At 36.5% G+C, this 19938-nt stretch overlaps 1 protein-coding gene across 9 annotated transcripts in view; it reads left to right on the top strand.

The window, feature by feature from the left end:
- ERC1 (ELKS/RAB6-interacting/CAST family member 1) overlaps positions 1-19938 on the top strand; it is a 304845-nt gene that overhangs the window by 162089 nt on the left and 122818 nt on the right. For all 9 annotated transcript variants that reach the window (XM_054188992.1, XM_054188994.1, XM_054188990.1 and 6 more), the window contains one exon: positions 2635-2770. In XM_054188992.1, the coding sequence (XP_054044967.1) occupies positions 2635-2770 (136 nt within the window). The remainder of the gene's footprint in view (positions 1-2634; positions 2771-19938) is intronic.

Here is a 19938-nt window from a genome sequence, read left to right as displayed (position 1 = left end):
GTACCAGTTCAGTATGAGGTCCAATTCTGCACATTGTTCGGTGGTGGTGTGGAGATGAAATTGTTCTAGAACAATCGTCAGTAGCTTTTCAGTGTTCAAAATAGCAACAGAACTGTCTAATTGAACAGTGAATTGGGTGATTCCTATTAATCAAGCTTTTGAGTTCTGATATTAAAATTATGTGTGTGTGTATCTTTAAATATTTTTAAAATATCGTTTGTATATATAAAAACATGATTCTCTGACTTTGAAGACTGAAAGTTGTCTGACAGAAGAGGATTCTTTACAGAATCACAGTATGGATTCTTTACAGTTTTACAGAACTTTCATGGTGCAAATGTTCAAGGGCTCTGGGCTTGTATATGCTAAACCTTTTGGACAAGAGTAGAAGTGAGAATTATCATCTGTTACCATGGGCATTGATATAAAATGAGATGTGTTTTCATGCATCAAATGATGGCAAGTCTTTTAGACTTACAGATTTCTAGTTCCATGTGACCATCTCAGTTTATATAGTTAAATAGTTGGGGAAATTTAAAGTAATGCCATAGATACCTCTATCATTTCAAAGGTTTATTGCCGAACTTTGGTTGCCTTTTGACGTCAAAGATGTAGAGTGATAGTTGTGCCCTGCACAGGAATTCAAGTTTCCAAACAGTAGGACAATTATGAGGATTGATCTGAGTATGACAAACACTAGGTAATTTCAAGGTGGATGTCAGTAGAATATATCCTTGTAATTACTCCCTTCTTTGAAACGCGTGTTTTGTTTGAAAACATTTCAGACTGTGGAGAGAAGATCTACTTCAGACATATTTTGGTGAGGGCTTATGGCTTTATTAATATTGTTTTCTTTTATCTAACCAGTAGATTACAATAACAAAGACCAGTTTCCCAACAGGTGAATCTGGGTTTGTAAGTGTGTAAAAAATAACTAATTCTCCTAATTTTAATTTAGAAGTTGAATAAGAATTCTCATATGGAATTGAATGGGTTGGGCTTACATATTTTCATTTTCTGCATTGACTTAGCTGTACTTTCTATGTTTATTTTATTGGACAGATAGAACCGTGTATTGTACAAGCTGAGTTGGTGCCAACATAATATTTCCAATAAGTTGTTTAATCACTGAACAAGTCTGCTTTCAAACTGGGCAATACGCCCATTGCCAGTGTGCAACACTGGGTTACAATAACTTAACAATTATACTGGTTGTGTTTAAAAAGCATCCTGACTCAAATCAGCTGTAAGTGTTGGACAAGGTAGTTAAGTATGCCAATAATTTTTTAACATCATCGGAAAAGGACTTTCCTTTTTTTCTTGGTCTCTGGAGGCCATCAGCGCTTTTTCACACTAACAGAAGTTTGTTTAGCACCAAGGAAAATTTGCTGTCCTTGCAATTTTCCCAGCTCCAGTTGGCTTACATTGCAAAAAGCAGAGCTCAATGTTGAACCTACATTTTTTTGGAAGAACTCAAAGCACTGACTAGCCATATGCCACATAATTTGGACATACCTATCAAAAAGAGATATGGTCTTGATCGTACTTTTGTTATGAGTTATGAAGAAAATATTAAAGCAGAGTTGTTTGTGATCCGTTCTAAAAGTATTTCTGAAATATAGAAGAAACATTCTTCCCTCTCTGCTTGGATAACATACCAGATAGGAAGCTAGTATATCATTCTGCTTTCTAAACAGTAAATTAAAGAGCCCTCTCTACTACTTGCATGATGTTTGGGGAAATCTTACGACCAAAGAATTTGTCTTTTATTCCAAAATCCAAACTCCAGATATAATTATGGAGAAAAGGGCTGAGGAAGCAAAGCTAGCCTGTTTTGTTTTGATTGGACTAAAAGTTTAGACTTAAGTTCTCTGTGGTCAGGAGGCTGAGATTAAAGGGTCTGTAATTAGATTCAATACTCCATGTGTCTTAATGCCCAAAAAGGCCAAACCCTGTCTGCAGGCAATGGTAGTTGCCAGAATCATCAAAAATAATTCATAGATGCAAGTGAAAAGGAAATTATGCACGTTTTCTGAAATAGTTTGTTCTTACTTGCTCTGTCTTGTTTCTGTAAAAAGAAAGGATAGGAAATCCTTCAAAATATCTAGTAAACAAGTAGAACTCGAGGTTGAAAAGAAGTAGTTTTACTTTGTTGTTGCAGGTAGTCCTTAAAGTCATGTTTCATTAATTTTTCTTTTTGATCCTCCTATTTTCCTTACTTCAGATATAGTGGTATCCAAAACAAAATAAGCTGTTAGAAGTACATGTATATGTACATATATTTTAGATGTACATGTGTGTATGAACAGAGAAAACATTTCTATGTAGCACATACTATGTAGTCACAAGAGGGCAGGTGCATCTTTTGATTAATAGTTTACACTAAATAATAATTAAGGGGTTTGCTTCAGAAATTTTCACATTTAGGTTAATGGTAGTGAGCAAAACTATACCTCCTTTCGTCTGAATCAACAGCTGAGGGTAACACTTGAGGATGAGTTTGGTGTTGGTGACCTTCCACAAACGAAGTGATGGTACTTGAGGGTTCCACTCTGCCTCAGTCCATCTGCCCAGCGCTGGGACTGACAGAAAGTGCGCTCTGGATGGTGCTCTGAGGGCTCTTCTCTTTTGCAGGCAAGTTAAAGATCAAAATAAGAAAGTAGCAAATTTGAAGCACAAAGAGCAAGTGGAGAAAAAGAAGAGTGCACAGATGCTGGAGGAGGCCAGGAGACGAGAGGATAACCTTAATGACAGCTCCCAACAGCTTCAGGTAACATGGGACTTGAATTACCTAAGTAATTCAACTTACATAAGAAATTTGTTACTGATTGTTTAAAAGGACACATCTGTCCCAGAGTACTTCAAAGAAAGCATCCTTTCTGTTGCCTTCATAGCTTACTCTGTTTTCATAAAAGGGAAAAGCAGTTTTAACTGTCAACTTGGTTATGAAGTGCATTGTTGCAATAATTTTATCCTTTCAGTATTGAGATTGGTGTGGTGTTTCTTTCTTCGCTGCTCTTCTAACAGCCTTTTTTTTTAGCTGTTTTGTGTGTTTTCACAGCTGATTTTACCTTACATTGGTGCTTTTTCCCCACTAAATGAAAGACAACCAGGTAAGTATTCTTACAGTAAATTGAAATTTGGGGTAACTGGAGGACTATGTTTTCTGTGTTTACTCATCCTTGTTTGGCAGTGAGATCCTCCTCTACCTCATGAATTCTTGGTATGCTTACTAGTCAGTTTGCTTTATTTCTGAAATGCTAACATGCTGCTGCCCCACTGAATTATCTGGTTACCTCAAATCTACTGAGGCATATGAAAGTCACCGGTATGAAGTCAAGTCAAACATCTCTCAGTGTGCTATATGTTGATATTAGCTGTAGATGGTTTATCAAATGGTAAGTTTTCAAGTGCTGTCATAAAAATGTTAAATAAAGCAAAGGTACCATGATGCTAAGTGAGGAGGTAATAGATATTTGCCTGTGATTTCCTTAATTTACAAAAATAAGTTTCCTTTTGGTGAGTGAAATAAACACGGAAACAATAGTCTACCCTTGAGGTCTTTTAAAATTATTTTTTAAATCTTCAGAGAGCAAGCCTTCTTATAGGTGTTTTCCTTTCTTATCCCAGGTTAAATCCCGTTCTTTGTTAGCAGCTACATATCTTAATACATCTACAATGAAGACACAGAATAAATCCTAATAGTTCACTAGCACAGATAAATCCCCTCCTTAATTTAAACAAATACTTCTTTACTCTGTTCTGTGGAATTCCAGAGGGATAGTTTCAACTCTTTAAGAACTTTTGAAGGAACCACAGAAACATGTGTCCATGTGGAATGCTCTCAGATGCACAGTTTTGTGGTTTCCCCCCTCAATTCCAGTCCTGTATGTGCAGGGCACTGAAATAGTTAAGTTCCAAGTGTATGAAAATGATTTCATAACTGCAAACTTTTATAAAAGGCTGGAATGTGGGATTTCTACGTCTGCTAATGGGTTTTGTGGCGGCAATGCTATGGCAATCCACAAGGGTCTTGTTATGTGGCAGCTTAAGTTCAAATAACACAATCCTCCTGGTGTTAGTGAAGTGTCTTTAAAAATTCGTAAAATTAATATAATATTTGGTTAGATTTGTCATTTCATTTGAGTGAATCTGTATTTTAAGTTTGAAAAGATAAGTGGTACTTGACATTTGTGTTGCAATTATGTGCATGGTGTATTTATCAAATGGTGCCATTCCACAAGATCATCTTTTTTGGTTTTACGTAGCACTTCAAGATTTTAAAAGGTGTGTCTTTCTTTTCTGGATTTTTTTCCCCAAAATTATTCTTTCCCTTTTCATTTTTCTTTCTTTTACACAAATGGAATGTATTGGAAAAAAACTGAAGTTTGTTTTCTCTCACCTCCTATTTGCATACTAAAATTCTCTCTTTTTTTTTTTTTTTAAAAAAAAGAAGCAGCAAGTTACTTATTGTACTTGTGCAGCTGCGCACAGCAATGGGCAGACAGTGATATTGTGGTTACTGATAACTTTAAGTCCTGTTAAAGCTATTTAACCAGTTTCTGATACTTGAAAGAGATTGTACCGCTTTGGTGGCAGCAGTGAGGCAGCTTTTGCTAAGAAATTAGGTGGCAAAAAATGGTGCTGCTTTGTGGTAGAGTTATTTAAAAATGTCCTTGCAACGTACTATCGAATTATTTACTTATAAAGTGTTTTAGCAGTAGAGAGATCATAGGTATAAAACTATGAATAGCATAGTTAGCATAATTTTACTCTAAATATTTCCTCTTTTTTTAGTTTCAAAGTATCGAACTTACATTTAGGAACAAGAAACAAGTAACCAATTGTCTCTTTTGAGGAAGCCAAGTTTTTTGATATTTTTTTCTCCAGTCTTACTTTGTTATAGATTGGTGGTCTAAGAGGCAAGCTAAAGTTGAGAATAAAGATGTCAGTGTATAATTTTATTATCTTTACTTTTTTACATTCAGGTTTTCCAATTAGAGATGTTTGTACAGCAGTACGTACTTTTTTCCACTTTGCGTATGTTGTGTTTTGTTCTGCACTGGTGTCTGTTGCTTTATATATGCAGGTAGTTATAATGTGCAGGTATTTCTGAGATTGAAAAGAGACATTACTAAATGCATATAAGAATTTAAGATTGAAGTGGGATGTGATAGTCAAGAATGAAATGTTTAAGTTATCATAGTATTAATATTACTTGATTTTTCCCTAGTGCCTTTCCTGCTTTTGTGAACCTAATTGTCCTGTTTGGGTGGGCTCGGTTTTAGAGAGTCTTTCCCTATATTCAGCACGAGGCTGAAGGGAATGCTTTCATTCACAGATGAAAAAGGTCTGTATGCTCTAATGAAAATATCAGGCTAAGGTGAAATATGGAGTGTTTAATGACAAGTGACAGGTTCAATAAAAACTCCTTCCTTTAGAAGAGCCCTCTGCTTATAGCCTCCCTCTCTCAAGGACTGCAACGTTTTGGTTTCCTGGAAGTAAAATTTACCCAGGACCACATTTCAATTTGTTAGTTATGGAGACCTGTCTTCTCCACAGACTCTAAAGGGCACTGCCTTCTAATCGATTAAAAAAAAAAATTAAACCTGAGAGGAACGTAGGCTTTTTCTTAATTTTTTTTTATGCAACCATTGTTGGCTTTGGGGTCAGGACACACAAGCACCAATTTCAGATAATTTTGGTCTTGGTGGTTTTGGCTGGAATTAATAATAAGACATTATGAAATGCTTAAAAATATATGATCTGCATGTTCTTCGGTTGACTGTCTGCAATCCAGTCAAATAAACACGCTCCCAAGCACATACTCCACTCCTCCTCTCTCTGTCCCTAACAGGCATGTGGTTTCTTTCTTCCTGAGTCCAGTAACAAAATGTTCGTTTATTCAGAGAGCTCTGATGATGGAAATTTGGTATTTTGGGGAGTGGGGGAAGAATGAAAACCATAATGTCTCAATTCTAGTGAGATGGATAAATAGCTTTCCAAATTTGTCTTTTCCTCCTGGGTTCCCTTAAACCACAATTCTCCAGGGATTTGAGAGGTTAACGAGTGTCTGGTCTATAAGCAGGATAAAAAAACCAAGCTGTTGGGCTGCAGTAGCAAATTCTTGCTGCAAGTAACTAAAGCTTGGCTATTGTGAAAAGGAATTGATACACTGTCTTGTCAAAAAAGGTAACATTTACTGAAATTTCAAGATATTTGAATGGGTACTTGGAACTGACATCTGGAAGGCAGTATGCATATTTTCTTGTCCTATCACGCCAGCATCTTCCAGAATTTTTAGGAGGAGTTTTCAGAATATCTTGTGGCATGGAGTTGTGTACTATTCGATCTGTATCGCAGCAGCTATCCATCGGTGTCTCATTGCTGCTGACAAACTGTGTGTCCAGAAACTGTGTAAAAGATATTTGAATGCTTTAATGAACAACTGCAGCACCAAGTAAATTTATTATGTTTTCTTCTTTTACACACACATGTTTAGATGATTTAATGTATAATTCCTAATCTATGAACTATATATGCAAGTATAAGTTGTTTGTTCCTGGTGATTATATAATTATTTTATCATATTGAACATTAAATAGGAAAAATGTCCTTCTAGCGGAAAGAACTGAATTTTCGATCTAAACAAACGTGCAATTTTTTGTTCAGTAACACTTTTACTGGGATCCAAACAAAGCTCGATGAAATGGATAGGTAGCCAAATACCTTCTCATCAAGTGAACCTTCTAAATTCATAAAATATCAAGAACTATTTGTTATGAAGCACGTACACACAGTGAGTATCAACATTCAAAAATCTGCAAACCCAAGTGAAGCCCAGTACATCTGGTCTTAAATTACTGAAGAATTTCCTCTTGACATGCTATGATTGGATTTTGGCGCTAGGGTGGCAGATGTTTTTTTTGTCTGATCTCTTGATGGTAATACCTCCTATGTACCATCCTCCTATGATGAAAATGATGGTTTTCCATCTTTCATCTGTTAGTAAAGAGAGATCATGCTCCCCTAATTAATCTATGAACTCACTTTTGGACAGCGTGTTCTGAAGAAATGGTTAGATTTAAAGAAAAGCTTTCCAAACTTAACATCCCATATTTCCTCCATAATTTTCTAGGCATCATCAGCTTTGAAGCAAATTGGTTATGCTAGTTAAATGGTGTTACATGTTTTCCTGGGATAAGTGAATTTCAAGTGCTGAGTTCCTGGCTAATTTCTCTTCCATATAGACCACTGCCATATCAGATTCCAGCCTTGCCTGCCAGCTGAGTGGAGTATACTTTATCCCTTGGATAGCACAGCTCAACATGTTAAGGCCCATGAAACTGTCAGCTACTGCATTTCAGCCTGGTAGAAATCTATTCTTTAATGCCATCTCACATCTGCAGGATTTATTCCGGAGAACAGTCTGACGTATCAGACCTGTGTTTTCTCATTGAGCTCAGATCCGTCTTTGGGAATTATTCAGATCAAAATGTTCTTTCTCCCTTCCTCTCCCAGTACTTTTTAGACATTAATTACATCAGGGAGAAGGTTTGGCCTCCCTGTCCCTGGATAATTCTCTGCACTGCCCAGCCTTGTAGGTGTTAGTGTTCCTTGGGCCTGACTAGGTGCCATTAGCTCCTACGCAGGTGGCTATAATTTCACTAAAAGGTATATTCAGTTCTAGGTCATCCTTCTTCTGTCCTCTTGGACAGAAGTCATGACATAAAGCACTGAAAGGGTATGAATTCGCTGTGTAATTCAGTTTTTAAGAAATTTGTTAGCATTTTTTGAATCGTTAACTTTTTTTCTTAGTCACCAGATCATTCCTAGCTCACCATAAAGGATGAAACTTAATTAAGCAGAAATACGATTCTGAGTTCACAAATTATATGAATCCGAATTGTACTGTCTGTCTCTCAGTATTATGTAGTACTTTTGTTAATGAAAATGCAGCAGGTATGAACAAATATAGGCTCTGAAGAACAATCATCCCTCAAAAAAACCTAAATGCATGAAAATTATTCCTCCTTTTTCATTTGAGCTACATGCAGTTGTGGTCAGTAGGTGTTTTTGGGATCAGCTGACCCTTCAGCCCTGTCTCAGAGATTCTGCAACAGCTGGCTATGCATTAGAAAACAGGATATATATATGCGGTAGAGACTTCAATATGCACCGTGATTTGTTCATAATGTAATATTCCAGTATCAATTTAATTTCCAGCTTTTACAATAAGACAGAAAATGCAGTGTTCCACAAATGGTGCATTCTAAGTTTACTTAGAGGGTTGTGATTTTCAGCACAGTGTGTGCAGTTACTATAGATACAAGCAAATACTTAACCGTGGAAGATGCCTGGAGAAAAACTAGCTCTTGTTCTTATCATGTCATAACTCTCCCTGTCAAGAGAGCTTTTCCTAACTTTCCTGGATGTCTGGGAGAAGTTCCAGAAATTATGACCTTTTAGCTAGGCTTTTTGTGACTTACAGTGAGGGGAAGTTTTTCGGTAGGGATTAATTTGAATTTTAGCCCTTTTGGGGGAATTCAAAATTCATAATTAAGCATTCCTGGATACATCTACTTATATGAAGTAGATAGTGTATGGATGATGAAGAGACAGCCTCGCTTCATATTTTGTTATGTCTGTGTGAAGTAACATAGTAGTTATGGACAACACTCAGGTATCCTTCATTTGCAATGCTCTCTAGTGGAAAAAAGACTTAGGAATTTTTGCAATGTTATTACCTTAATAATTTTTATTGTTTATCATCACAGAAAGAGGACTGGAAATAAATTCTAGTTCATTGAACAGTGGAGAAATACTGCACAGTACCAAAAATTAGTGCAGAATATGAAATAGCAGTATCATGAAATTACATTTTCATGTAAAAATTACACAGTTGCATTTCCATCTCAGCAAGACAGTAGTCACATAAAAATGAGCTTCTAGCTAAAAAGGAAGGTTACTTCCGTTTTCTCTATTGAAGTCATAAAGTACAACTATATTTCATGGAAGGTCATGAAGACTTGCTAACAGATCGCCAGAAAGTAAACACAACGAGGTAGGAAAAATATCGTGACAAACAAGAGGGAATGAAGTCAAGCCCTGCAGCATCTGCTCAGATTAGGTCCTGTTCTTAAGAATGGTAGTCCTTTTCATATCTTATGCTTTTGCACGTGGACCCGATGGACTTTGCAAGACAGTAAATTCTCCATTTACTAAAAGGAGTCTCATCAAGACAAACTTTTCTACATGGCAAGCTGTAAGATTATTTACCTGGGTCTGTTTCTAATACCAGTTTCCCAGTTTTCCATACAGGAATCTGATATCTGTATTTCTATGAACAGCTGTGTGCAGACAGAGTGTATAGTATCTGACTATTAAAGAAGTGTAAGTTTGTCTCTCCCATTTCTTAATTTTCTTGGATTTACGAGATTTTGGTGTTTTGAGATTCTTACAGTGTGAGCTGTAAGCCACGAGCAAACTGGGGGGACAGCCCTGTCTTCTATTTTAGTAAAGCCATTTTTTCTGATGAATGTTTACGAGGTCTGAGTAACTTCATTGTCGCTTGTGGGTGCGGTGTTGCATGTTGAAGCAACGACAGAAATAATATACTTTTTAACAGAAAATTATTTGCCTTAGCAACTGATTTTTCTGTTGCTATATGAATTGTTCGTTTGTCTTTCTAAAGAAGGGAGATGCAGGTTTTTCCTCCATCTGCAATATAATATACATTTCTGAATATCAGAATAAATATATGACCTTGTTCTTAGGTTTGATATGGCAGTTCTTATAGAGACAGAATCTGTCATTTCTACATAATCTATATTTATGACATTAAATAGATTGTTAAGGAATTACCTTCCTCTGTGTTTGACCAGAAGAGAGCACTCCTTACAGAATACTTGTTACCATAACATTTACAGAAACTAAGCTGGAAGAGACTTGACATTTGGAATGGATAAGCATATCCCTGGATAGACACTTAGGCATCTGCTCTATTTGTTTTCACTTTACAGTTTAGTTTACCCTACATTTATTATGTTTGGGGTAGCTGTATTCACTGTATTCACATCTTTAAAAGAGATGAACCGTTTGACTCTGTCTTCTGATATAGTGTAAAAATGCTCTGCAGTTTTGAACAGACAGCTGGAAAAATTTCATGAAAGTTGCTATTTACAACCAGCATTAGGCAGTCTCCCAATTATCCCAGTATTTCCTTAACTGCAAATTGAGATTTGTAGTGAGAGAAAGCCATTATATGGCTTGAGAGTTTTTAATAGAGGAAAGAGGACGCCCTACATCCTAACGTTTCTCTGCCATCCGTCAGGAATATTATTCTCCAGACACACTTTCACCCAGTCTTTTCTGCAGAAACATTAGGTGTCAGTGGAAGATGAAACCTGCTATTTGTATTCTCTTGCCTGTTTGGCAAGGAGCAGGATTGGTACCGTTTATGATATGCCAGAAACTAAGTACAGCGAAGACTGGACAGCTGAATGTGTGCCAACAAACTTAACCACTAGATGTTTTTTGCAAGGATTTTTTTTTTTCCCCCAAGATTAGTATCTGAGTTCAAACTCCTTTCCTAAAAACTGTCAGAGAGATTAATGTAACTGTTGACAACATGGTGTGGTTCCTGTGAGGAGGTCTCTCTTGAGAGTAGAAAACATTGAGAGCCAGATTTAAGCAAAACAATAGGAGTACATTCAAGGGGAAGAACAGCTCTCTCTTCGTTTTGGTGTCCGATTTCATGAGCCTGAGAAATGGCAATACATTTGCATTTTTCCCCTTTCTGTTTTTTTCCCCTCTCTCTCTTAAGCTTTTTTTTAATACTTACTGTGTTGAAAATTGTTTCTAACTCATCTCTCCCCAAGAATTAAAATGCCCAATTGCTGCAGCTCATTTCAAGTCTCATTGTTTAATAGAATTGCCATTCTGCCTTATTCTTGTTTTGCCCAATAGAAGAGGAAAGGAGATGGAGTGATGGCCTAAACCCAAACAGAATTAGGAATTTATTTTTTTTTTTAAATTAATACACATGGAATTTTTTTCAGTTCTATAGCTGTGGCAACAAATGTTTCAGCATATCCTTTAAAAAAATACCTCTAATCAATTTCAAGTAGGAATAAACTTCATTCACTTAATTCTAATTCAGTATTATTCCTTAATCTTGCTTACCAAGCTGCTCAAAGTGCCATCACCCTTAAAGTACTCTCTTTTTTCTATAGAAACAAGCCTGTTCTGCCTTTAATTAGCACTTTCTCTATTAAATTTTCCTCTTTGGCTAAAAGGCACACACTCTTAAGATATATCAGAACAACCACTCTTACTGTGATGTGCAAATATTAGCAGGGATTGAGGCTTAGTCTGTAAATTGTGTGTTCATAACTGACAGAAGGTTGTAAAATACTGAAAGTTAGCTTTTAGTATTTAGTCCTTTCAGCTGTTGAATTTTGTTTGAGGTACACTCAGATCTGAATGCAGCTGGTGGGAAAAACTAACTACATTGGTATCACTTAGTCTTTTACTGATGATGAAAGGAGGATTGTCTCCTAAACATTCTAGAAAATGTCTGTAGTCAGTTAAAATTCATCAACAAATTCAGTTTAGGACATTGTGGTGGTTTTGTTGTTGATGTTTGAATTCTACTTAATTCTTGATATCTTTGAGGTCATCTGATTTTCCAAAGCAGGTCGTGAAAAGCAAGGGTATAAAAGCTAAAGGAATTTAGTGTCCCAACAACAGTTATCCATGTCCTTCTAGCAGACAGCTTTCTTCTCCATACCAGTCACCGCCCATGTACTTTTCTCTTCCTCCTTTTGAAGAACCATTGAGTATTCTTAAACTATACGTTTTTTGCATTGTAAGTGCATATGTCTTTACGTCCCAGTGCTATGGAACAATTATTGCTTTATGCTGAGATAACGTGTCTGGTTAAAAATGGCAAATGTAATATTTGCTATAAATGAAACTAAATTTCTCTAAATTTCTGAATTATATTTATCGATTTATTCAGGATATTTAAAAGAAGGGTAACCGAGACAGGTCCACAAGTATCTTATAACTCTAACTCATGGATAAAATAGCAGATAAAATTCAGTATGAGTATTTATTAATACATGTCAGGAGAAACAGTCTTAAATATATGTTCACAATGATGGGTTCTGATCTAGCTATATTACCATATGACAACAATCTTGGAATTAGAATAAACATTTTCATGTAAGTATCATTGGTTAGCAGAACTGTTAAAAAAAAAAAAACCAAAAGAAACCACTGTTGAGAAATATTAGGGGGCAAACCAGAAAATAGCACTATGCCACTATATACATCAGCAGTGCATTGACCTCTTGAATAATGTGCAATGATGTGGGCCATCCACCACAGAAAGGTTATGGCAAAAGTAGAAAAGAAAGAAAGTAGTAAATATAAGGACGAGCTTCAGTTCAAACAGATATTAAATAAATTTAAACACTTGAACATGGAAAAGACATGAGTGAAGACAGGAGATAGGGAGTATTTTTTCCAGCTTTGCAGGCTGAGAACAATAGATGATCATTTTGGAATATTTAGGGCTAAAGAAAAACAATAACTATTTTTCTGTTTCCTCTATACTAGTTCAGGCTTTTATAGAAACAATTGGAATTTCATACAAAGAAGCGAGAATCTCTCAGAATGTGAAGAGTTTCTACTTTCCCATCCTTTTGGTTTTGATGCCAGTGAATTTAAATGGTAGTTTTTCTGAGTGCTGTGGTGCCATGTTGCCTGTTCAAATGATATTATCAATGTAACAGTGAAAATATAAGAAGCTTTTCTTTTCAAGTACTTCATTTCAGTATTTTTAAACTCATGACTTTCTGATGATGTTAGTATCTAAAATTCCAATTTTTACCTTTTTCTTTTCGTATTCTGTTATCAGTCATATCTAGTAGGTTTCATGTTCCATAAGCCCATATGAATTGAGTGCTGCCACACACCTAAGTCATTCCTTTCTTCCTGACCCTTCCTTGCTGAATTTTTTTTTTCTTTCTATTATAGTTTACAAGTCATAAGTTTATTTCCTGTCTTCAAATGTATCCTTACGTTTTCAGATACAGTGATAAAGCTGATCTGTGCATTTACTGGTAAAGGTATTGAGAAGAACGGAAACCTGTTTTTAATATTTAAAGCAAAGAATTTCCCTAAATATATGTTTGGTTAGTAGCTGAATCCAGGTTGTACCAAGACAGACCTTTTCCTTGAAATTAACTTCTCTTGATGCATCTGGCTTCCAGGGGCATTGCGGGTTGGTTGGGCTGTTCCCAGACAGTGTAAGACCCATTGATAATTTAATTCTGACATGTGAAATTTTTTTGATGATCTCTAGTTTGAAGTTGGGGAGATAGGACAAGGTGGAAGTAATCATGTTTGGGGTTTTTTTTTTACATTAAGTAAAATCAATAGTGGTTGGTGTTAGCACCTCACTAGATTGTTAGTCCTGTCCAGAAACTGATGGCTGCTTTACAGGAAGCAATTCCTAGCACAAATACCATAGCTACTCTACTTTGATGAAAATCAAGAAAGGGGCATTAAAGACTAAAATGAATGTATGAGGCCGAGGTGATTGTAGGAATTCCCTTTGAAATTGAGAGAGCGAGAGAGATTCAGTGGAATCACCTGCTGGGTACATTGCCTCAGTGGTGGTGTATCACTAGCAATTTTTGTCCTATGTTCAGCTGTGAAAAAGAGGGAAGACAAGGGAAGTGAACTTTTATAGCTGGCTGTTTGTGTGTGCTGCTTCTGCTGCTCTTTTTTGCTGAATGATTGAAAATGAGCAAGGAAAGGTAGGTCTTACAACTACTGTGATATATTACTACGATGATGATGACAGGACTGACACTGGCAAGGAGAGTTCAGAGAAATAGGGCTGTATCAAGGGAATAACGTATGGGTTCGAGCTTCGTCTTAATAGTGCAGTTAGTTATGCTGTAATCCCATATCAATTTAGGAGTCTTGAGTCATGGTATTGATTTATGTGTGAAGAAGAAAATGGTTTACAGTAGCATTTCGCCAATTAGCCTCTCAAAAAAACAACCAAAGAACCCAAACAAACCAAAAACCCCATATCAGTTACAGATATGTATTGCTTTTGCTCATTTCAGGACATTTTCACAGCTGTATTGTCAGCCTTGAGTCTCATTCCAATAGTCCGTGGAGTGACCCACTGTGGTTAGATAGAAGCATAGTCCCTCTAGGTTTTAAAAAATACAAATGTGGTAATTTGCAACAGCTGAAGCAAAATGTTAAAGCTGTTGGCACCCTGTGCGAGCTGCTAAATGGTAAACCTGGTTGTTGGTATTGGCAAGGTCCTTTAGTCTGTCTATGTTGTTGCTAATGAGAAGTGCCTATACAATCCCGACACAGCTAAGGGATTGCTGTGTCAGGAGCGCCAAGCTTAGAGTAACAGGAAAGAAGTGTCAAAAGCATGGCAGCTATCAGGAAGAGACGTTGCCAGTTTCTCATAGGAATAATCGGTTCTGCCTTTTCGTTTTAGGCCCGTGTGAGAGTGTCTCCAACTGCTTGTCCTTTTCTTCTCCTTCCTCTCTGTTCTCCTTCAAGAAATGTATAAATATATAGGTTGCAATGGAATTCCTCCTCACTAGCAGAGAAAAATATTTGAATTACAGAGCTTTATGGTGGACATAATTCAACTGGTATTGATTAGGATCCTTTCTTATTGTTACCACAAGCTCTGTGTATTTCATATTGCTCCTGATGTTGAACAAAACTGCTATATATTTTGGAAACACTTTTTGAAAGTAACAAATGTATACAATATATATGTAGCAATTTTCAGGCAATAATAGCAATATGCATACGTTTTGTTAAGGACTTTCTATGTGTTCAAGAAATAGACAATGTGAAAAATTAAGAATTTCTCTTCATTAAGTTTTCACTAAGATTTCTTTTCTCCCCTCTCACTTCCATTTCATTTAAATTAGATGCATTAATACATATATGCATACATATATACATATATATGTACCTTGGAATTATCTGTCATGGTCTGTCTTTAGAGTTGATATATTTCTTTTCCAATTTTCATGGGTTTGAGTGGGTTTTCTTTCTTTGTGACTTATACGTTTAAGAACAGAAATGCGTTCACACAACTTCTGATGGATGAATTAGTTCTGTATTTATTTTCTTACCATTTTTTTAGAGATACTTATCACTTCAGTCAGCTTGTATATAAGTAATCTTGACACCAATATGTCTCCTGTCATTAACTTGTTGTGATATTTTACAAACATACTACCTGGGTGGGATTTTTTATTTTCTTTCTTACTGATATAGGTAGCCACGAGGACTTCTTGCAGGGTAGAGCAGTTGCCTTCCTATTTTCATTCTTGTGAATTTTATTAACTTCTGTGGCTGAGCACAATTAATTATTTTCTTTCATGTGATTGTCCATATGTGTAACATTTAAAGTGTGCATCCTTCCCATGTACACAAGAGCAGCTGGTTTTGTCAGCAGCATCATTTTTAGCCCTGCATCACTCTTGAGTGTCCTGCTCTCCAGCAATGATACCCAGGGGACAATGCTGTCCAAATACCACTTAAATTTCTACTTTTCTATTTCAAAAGAGAAATTCACTGGCCATTTCTTATAAACTGTTGGCTTCTTTGGGTTTTTGCACTGTGCTAATTTTAATGCACTGCTTCAATTATATTTATCGTGTCTGGAAATATTTTTTATCATTTTTTTCTTTTTACTATAGTTAAACTTTTGTTCTTTCTTCAACTGATGATCTACAAGTACACGCATATTCTGAATCTACATGTCTTCTCTTTTTCCATTGTGGTACTATTAGGAGAATGTACTCATCACCTTCTGCTCTCCATTGTGTTTGCAGTGTGTCATATGCAGTGCTGTGGCCAGCTTTGTCGCACTTCCCTCTCAACCCCTAGTGGAATGAAATTCTCCCACTGCAGTTTTTCTCCTTTTGTCTCCTGTAGTTATTTTTCTGCATTTATGTAACTTGCCAGGCTTGGATTCCAATCCTCGTGTCTTATTTGGCAGATACAATTTTCCAGATGTTGACACATGTTGTCCTAATGAGATAGTCATCGTGCATCTCAGGTCTGATCTCGCCAAAGATGAGGAAACATTGGTCGAGGAGCTCCTGCTTGGCACTTTCTCTCTCTTCAGCTCTCAGACTGTTCCTTTCTTTCAGGAGCTCTGATAATTATATGCTGTTGCGGTACTTACCGGAAAGCCCTCTTCAGCTCACTCTGTGTGAAACAAGGACTTCATATAAACCTAGTACTTGGATATACCCAGCTTCTGCCTAGACAGACGGAGGTCTCCCCATCACAGATAACCCCCGATACTTCAGTTCTTTTACCAGTTGAAGGCATCAAGACAGCTGTATGCAACATTGATAATACTAGCATTAGTACTTGTAGTTATTCTATAAACTCCACTGTTTGTTCATGCCCAGCAATATATATAGTAGCAGCTGCTTACATGGTAGTTTGCCTCTCTGGTACTTTATTTTCAGATTCTTTAGTACTGAATCTATGTTTATTTGTGGTTCATGCTATGTCTTGGTACCAAGCTATACAATACCCTAAAGGTATTTCCTTCTTCAGGAATTTATAGTCGTCTTTTATTCCGCTCTTCAAGACAGCATGCTGCTTTTTTTCTTTTTTTTTTTTTTCTTATTGCCAGCTTCATCAGCAAATGGTAATGAATACAGAGAGAAAAACGAATCACCATGGACATCCCCTGCTTTGGATGAGTTGCATAGGGACCCCAAACATTCTTCTTGAGCTAGGTTCTCTGGTAACTACCTTTTGGGTCATGTACCATGGTATTCTGGCCTTCAGCATTTAATCAACGTGTATTGAAAACCCATTAAGTCAAGTTATTGTCTCATCAGTGTAAGAGGTATTTCTCTGTTTGAGTGACAGTTTTGCCTGCTTTTCTTCTTCAAAAACTTCTTCAAGTAGTTGATAAGCATGTGGAAGCAAATGAAGGAGATCTGCCATGCTTACCTGAGCTTTAAGACCCCATGATTGTTTACTTCTGAAATCAAATGAAACTATAATAGCACCTTTTGGTACCCCACCACATTGTATATTCCTTTGAAGTTTCAATACCTTCTTAAAAAGATCTGCAGGTTTTTACAGGTATTTTTCAGAGAAAAACAGTGATTAATTAACAAATGGATTTATTTTCATCAGTTGTCCTCTTTTGAAGAGTAGCCTTCTGATTTTGGCATAGCATCTCTGCTTCTGGGTTCAGCAGTGCAGCAGTTCAACCAACACTGCAGAAAACCACTTTCCATAATTCAGTGAGTGTCTTTTGGCATCTTTTGATAGACTCTTGAGATGGCAAGCCAGAATTCCTCAGTTAATGGCCTGACTACAGTAGAACCAATTTTTCCTCTTCACATTTGGTACTGGTTATGGCTGAAGATGGGAAGCAAGGGAACTTTATGGAAGAAACTTAGTAAGACTCCAATTTTTGAAAGAAATGCATATTAATCAACCAGCATGCACTTAGAGTTGCAGTTAATAGGCCCTTGTGTTTTTAAGCTGGGAAAATTTCCAAACATTTGTAGATGGGCTGCCCACAAATGTTGGTGAAGAATTTGCTTTATCAGTAACTAAATTACAGTTTGTATACAGGAGGAAGCTTTAAGTAGTACTTGAGGCAGCTGACAGTCTTTGAGTTCCCAGGTTCCACTTGTCTAGTGGAAGGTGAGTTCACAAAGGAGGATTTTTCTTTCTAGGGAGAATTTTATTGAGTCTAGAATGGACTGAGATCATTATCAATATGTTCTTTATCTAGGTTATGGCTTCTTGAGGAAATGCACAATAAGAAAGAGCCATAGTTCCCAGGAATAAGTGCTTGTAATGATTTAATGATTTCACTGTTTAAGAAATAATTGATTCCCAGTTCGAAACACTCAAAGAACTGTGTTCTTCCCTTCTGGTCTATGAAAGCACACAGGCAAAATGAGCTATTACATTAATTACAGGGTTACGTGAAAATGGTCTTTTGCTACCTAGGTGATTGGCTAGACCTAGAAATATTTTTAACAGTTAAAAGAAGCATTTCATTGTCTTCTGAAACTATTAACTAATCTTTCCCAAGAGTTAACTAGAGAAATCCATCTTAATTCCAACTCAAAGAGTGAAATTAGACCATAAAGACCTTTGTGAGTCTAGTTCAGGATATGGTTATGAAGAAGTTTGTCAGGGTACCTTAGATTTAATTTAACTTAAATGCCTTGGTGAAAACATATATCCAATTTCATTCCCTTTTCTAAAACTTCGTGGCAGATTACACATCACATGAATGCAGGATAGATTAAATTAATACATCCTTTTAACATGCATCACTTGGACATCCTACCACTTCCTTCCTGAAGTGAAGAACAAGCCCAGAAATGTGTGTCAGTCACACCTCCTTTTCCTTTCAGGCTTTCAGACAGACATGGATTGGAATGAGTTTTGCATACAAATCAGCTACAGGATCATAGTATGGGTAGCAAAAATTTTTATTGTGCCTGAACTCTTGGCACTCCCGCAGTGTCGAATGGGTTTTTCATTTTCTTTGTGCTGCCACCGCTGAGCATAAAGGCAGAGCTATCTCCTCTCTCCCAGTTTAATTCTACCTCTGCTGTGGAATCTCATGCATATGGGACTGAGGAGGAGAAGGGAGGGAGGGACACAGAGGTATTTGGACAGGTAATACATCTTGAAGAAGCCAATTACTGTACAGGTAAGTAATATTTTTTTCTTTCTGAATAGTCATCTGTATAAGCTTCATGGAAGCAGACTGCCACTGTTTATCATTCTGCAATTTTACCAAAATACAGGAAGATAAAGTTGCCCTCAGTGTCACGTTCTAATGTATGTATGAAGCAACTCGAGCTGTGCTCTAGCTCACTGCTTCAGAGGATCAGTCACTGCAGGAAAAAAGTTTTCACTGTAGTTACAATTAACAGAAGTTTTTCTCCAGAGTTTAATGCTTATCACAATAGAGATGGAATACTTCCTGTAACTAAAAAGAGAAAAGCAGCAGCATAGGTTGAAGGTCAGCACGAGCCTGTCATGTTTCAGAGTTTAGAGACAAACAATTGGAAAAACATGCTGGTATGTTAAAAGGCAAATGTTGGTTTGCTTTTATTTACTTTTTCTCTATTATTATGTTGTGTTTGAAACAGCAGCTTGTATTTTGAAAATAATAATTCACATGCTAATCAATTAGTCGTGAATCAAGGAACTATAAACAAAATAATTATTTTAAATTGTCTTGAGACTATTCTGCACTGGTGGAGATGATATCTGGGTAAGCAACAATCTGCTATTCCTGCCAGGCATCAGTGTGGTTTTGTAAGGTGTAAGTCAACACTGGATTTTTTTAACATGCAACCCTCTAGCATATATGTAAAAGTTTGTATATTATTTTAGGAAAAGTTAATTATATATGAATGCAGACTTTTGAATGTGTACCTGTGTGCCACAGGTAATGTGTCACTGTCTTGATCAGTTTTGTACCATCAATTGCTCTTCCTCCTGTCCCTCAAGAATTCGCCTGTCTGAATAGAGCACTATACAGTGTCAAGGTTAATACAGTGTCAAACTCATCTCTTAAATGTTTGCCTGGGATGAAGAGTGTACGTACCTTTTGTGTTAGAATGCATTCTTATTTTATTTTAAAGCACTTTCCATTTTACATGCAACTGTTCAAACACACCATTCCCACTTCTGTTGTTTGAAATGGGAGAGCAACACTTTCACACTTCCTTGGCTATCCATGAATAATATATCAAGAAGGACAGTTGATATTTATTGTGTAATGCAGATAGACAAGTGAATATTTTTGATGTCTGGCACGGTTAATATTCTGTGCTGAGTTTTTTGTAAACTTGCTATTCA

Source organism: Rissa tridactyla, chromosome 1, assembly GCF_028500815.1.
Source record: "Rissa tridactyla isolate bRisTri1 chromosome 1, bRisTri1.patW.cur.20221130, whole genome shotgun sequence".
Lineage (NCBI taxonomy): Eukaryota > Metazoa > Chordata > Aves > Charadriiformes > Laridae > Rissa > Rissa tridactyla.
Note: the sequence above shows the minus strand (reverse complement) of the source record. Positions and strands in the feature narration are given on the sequence as shown.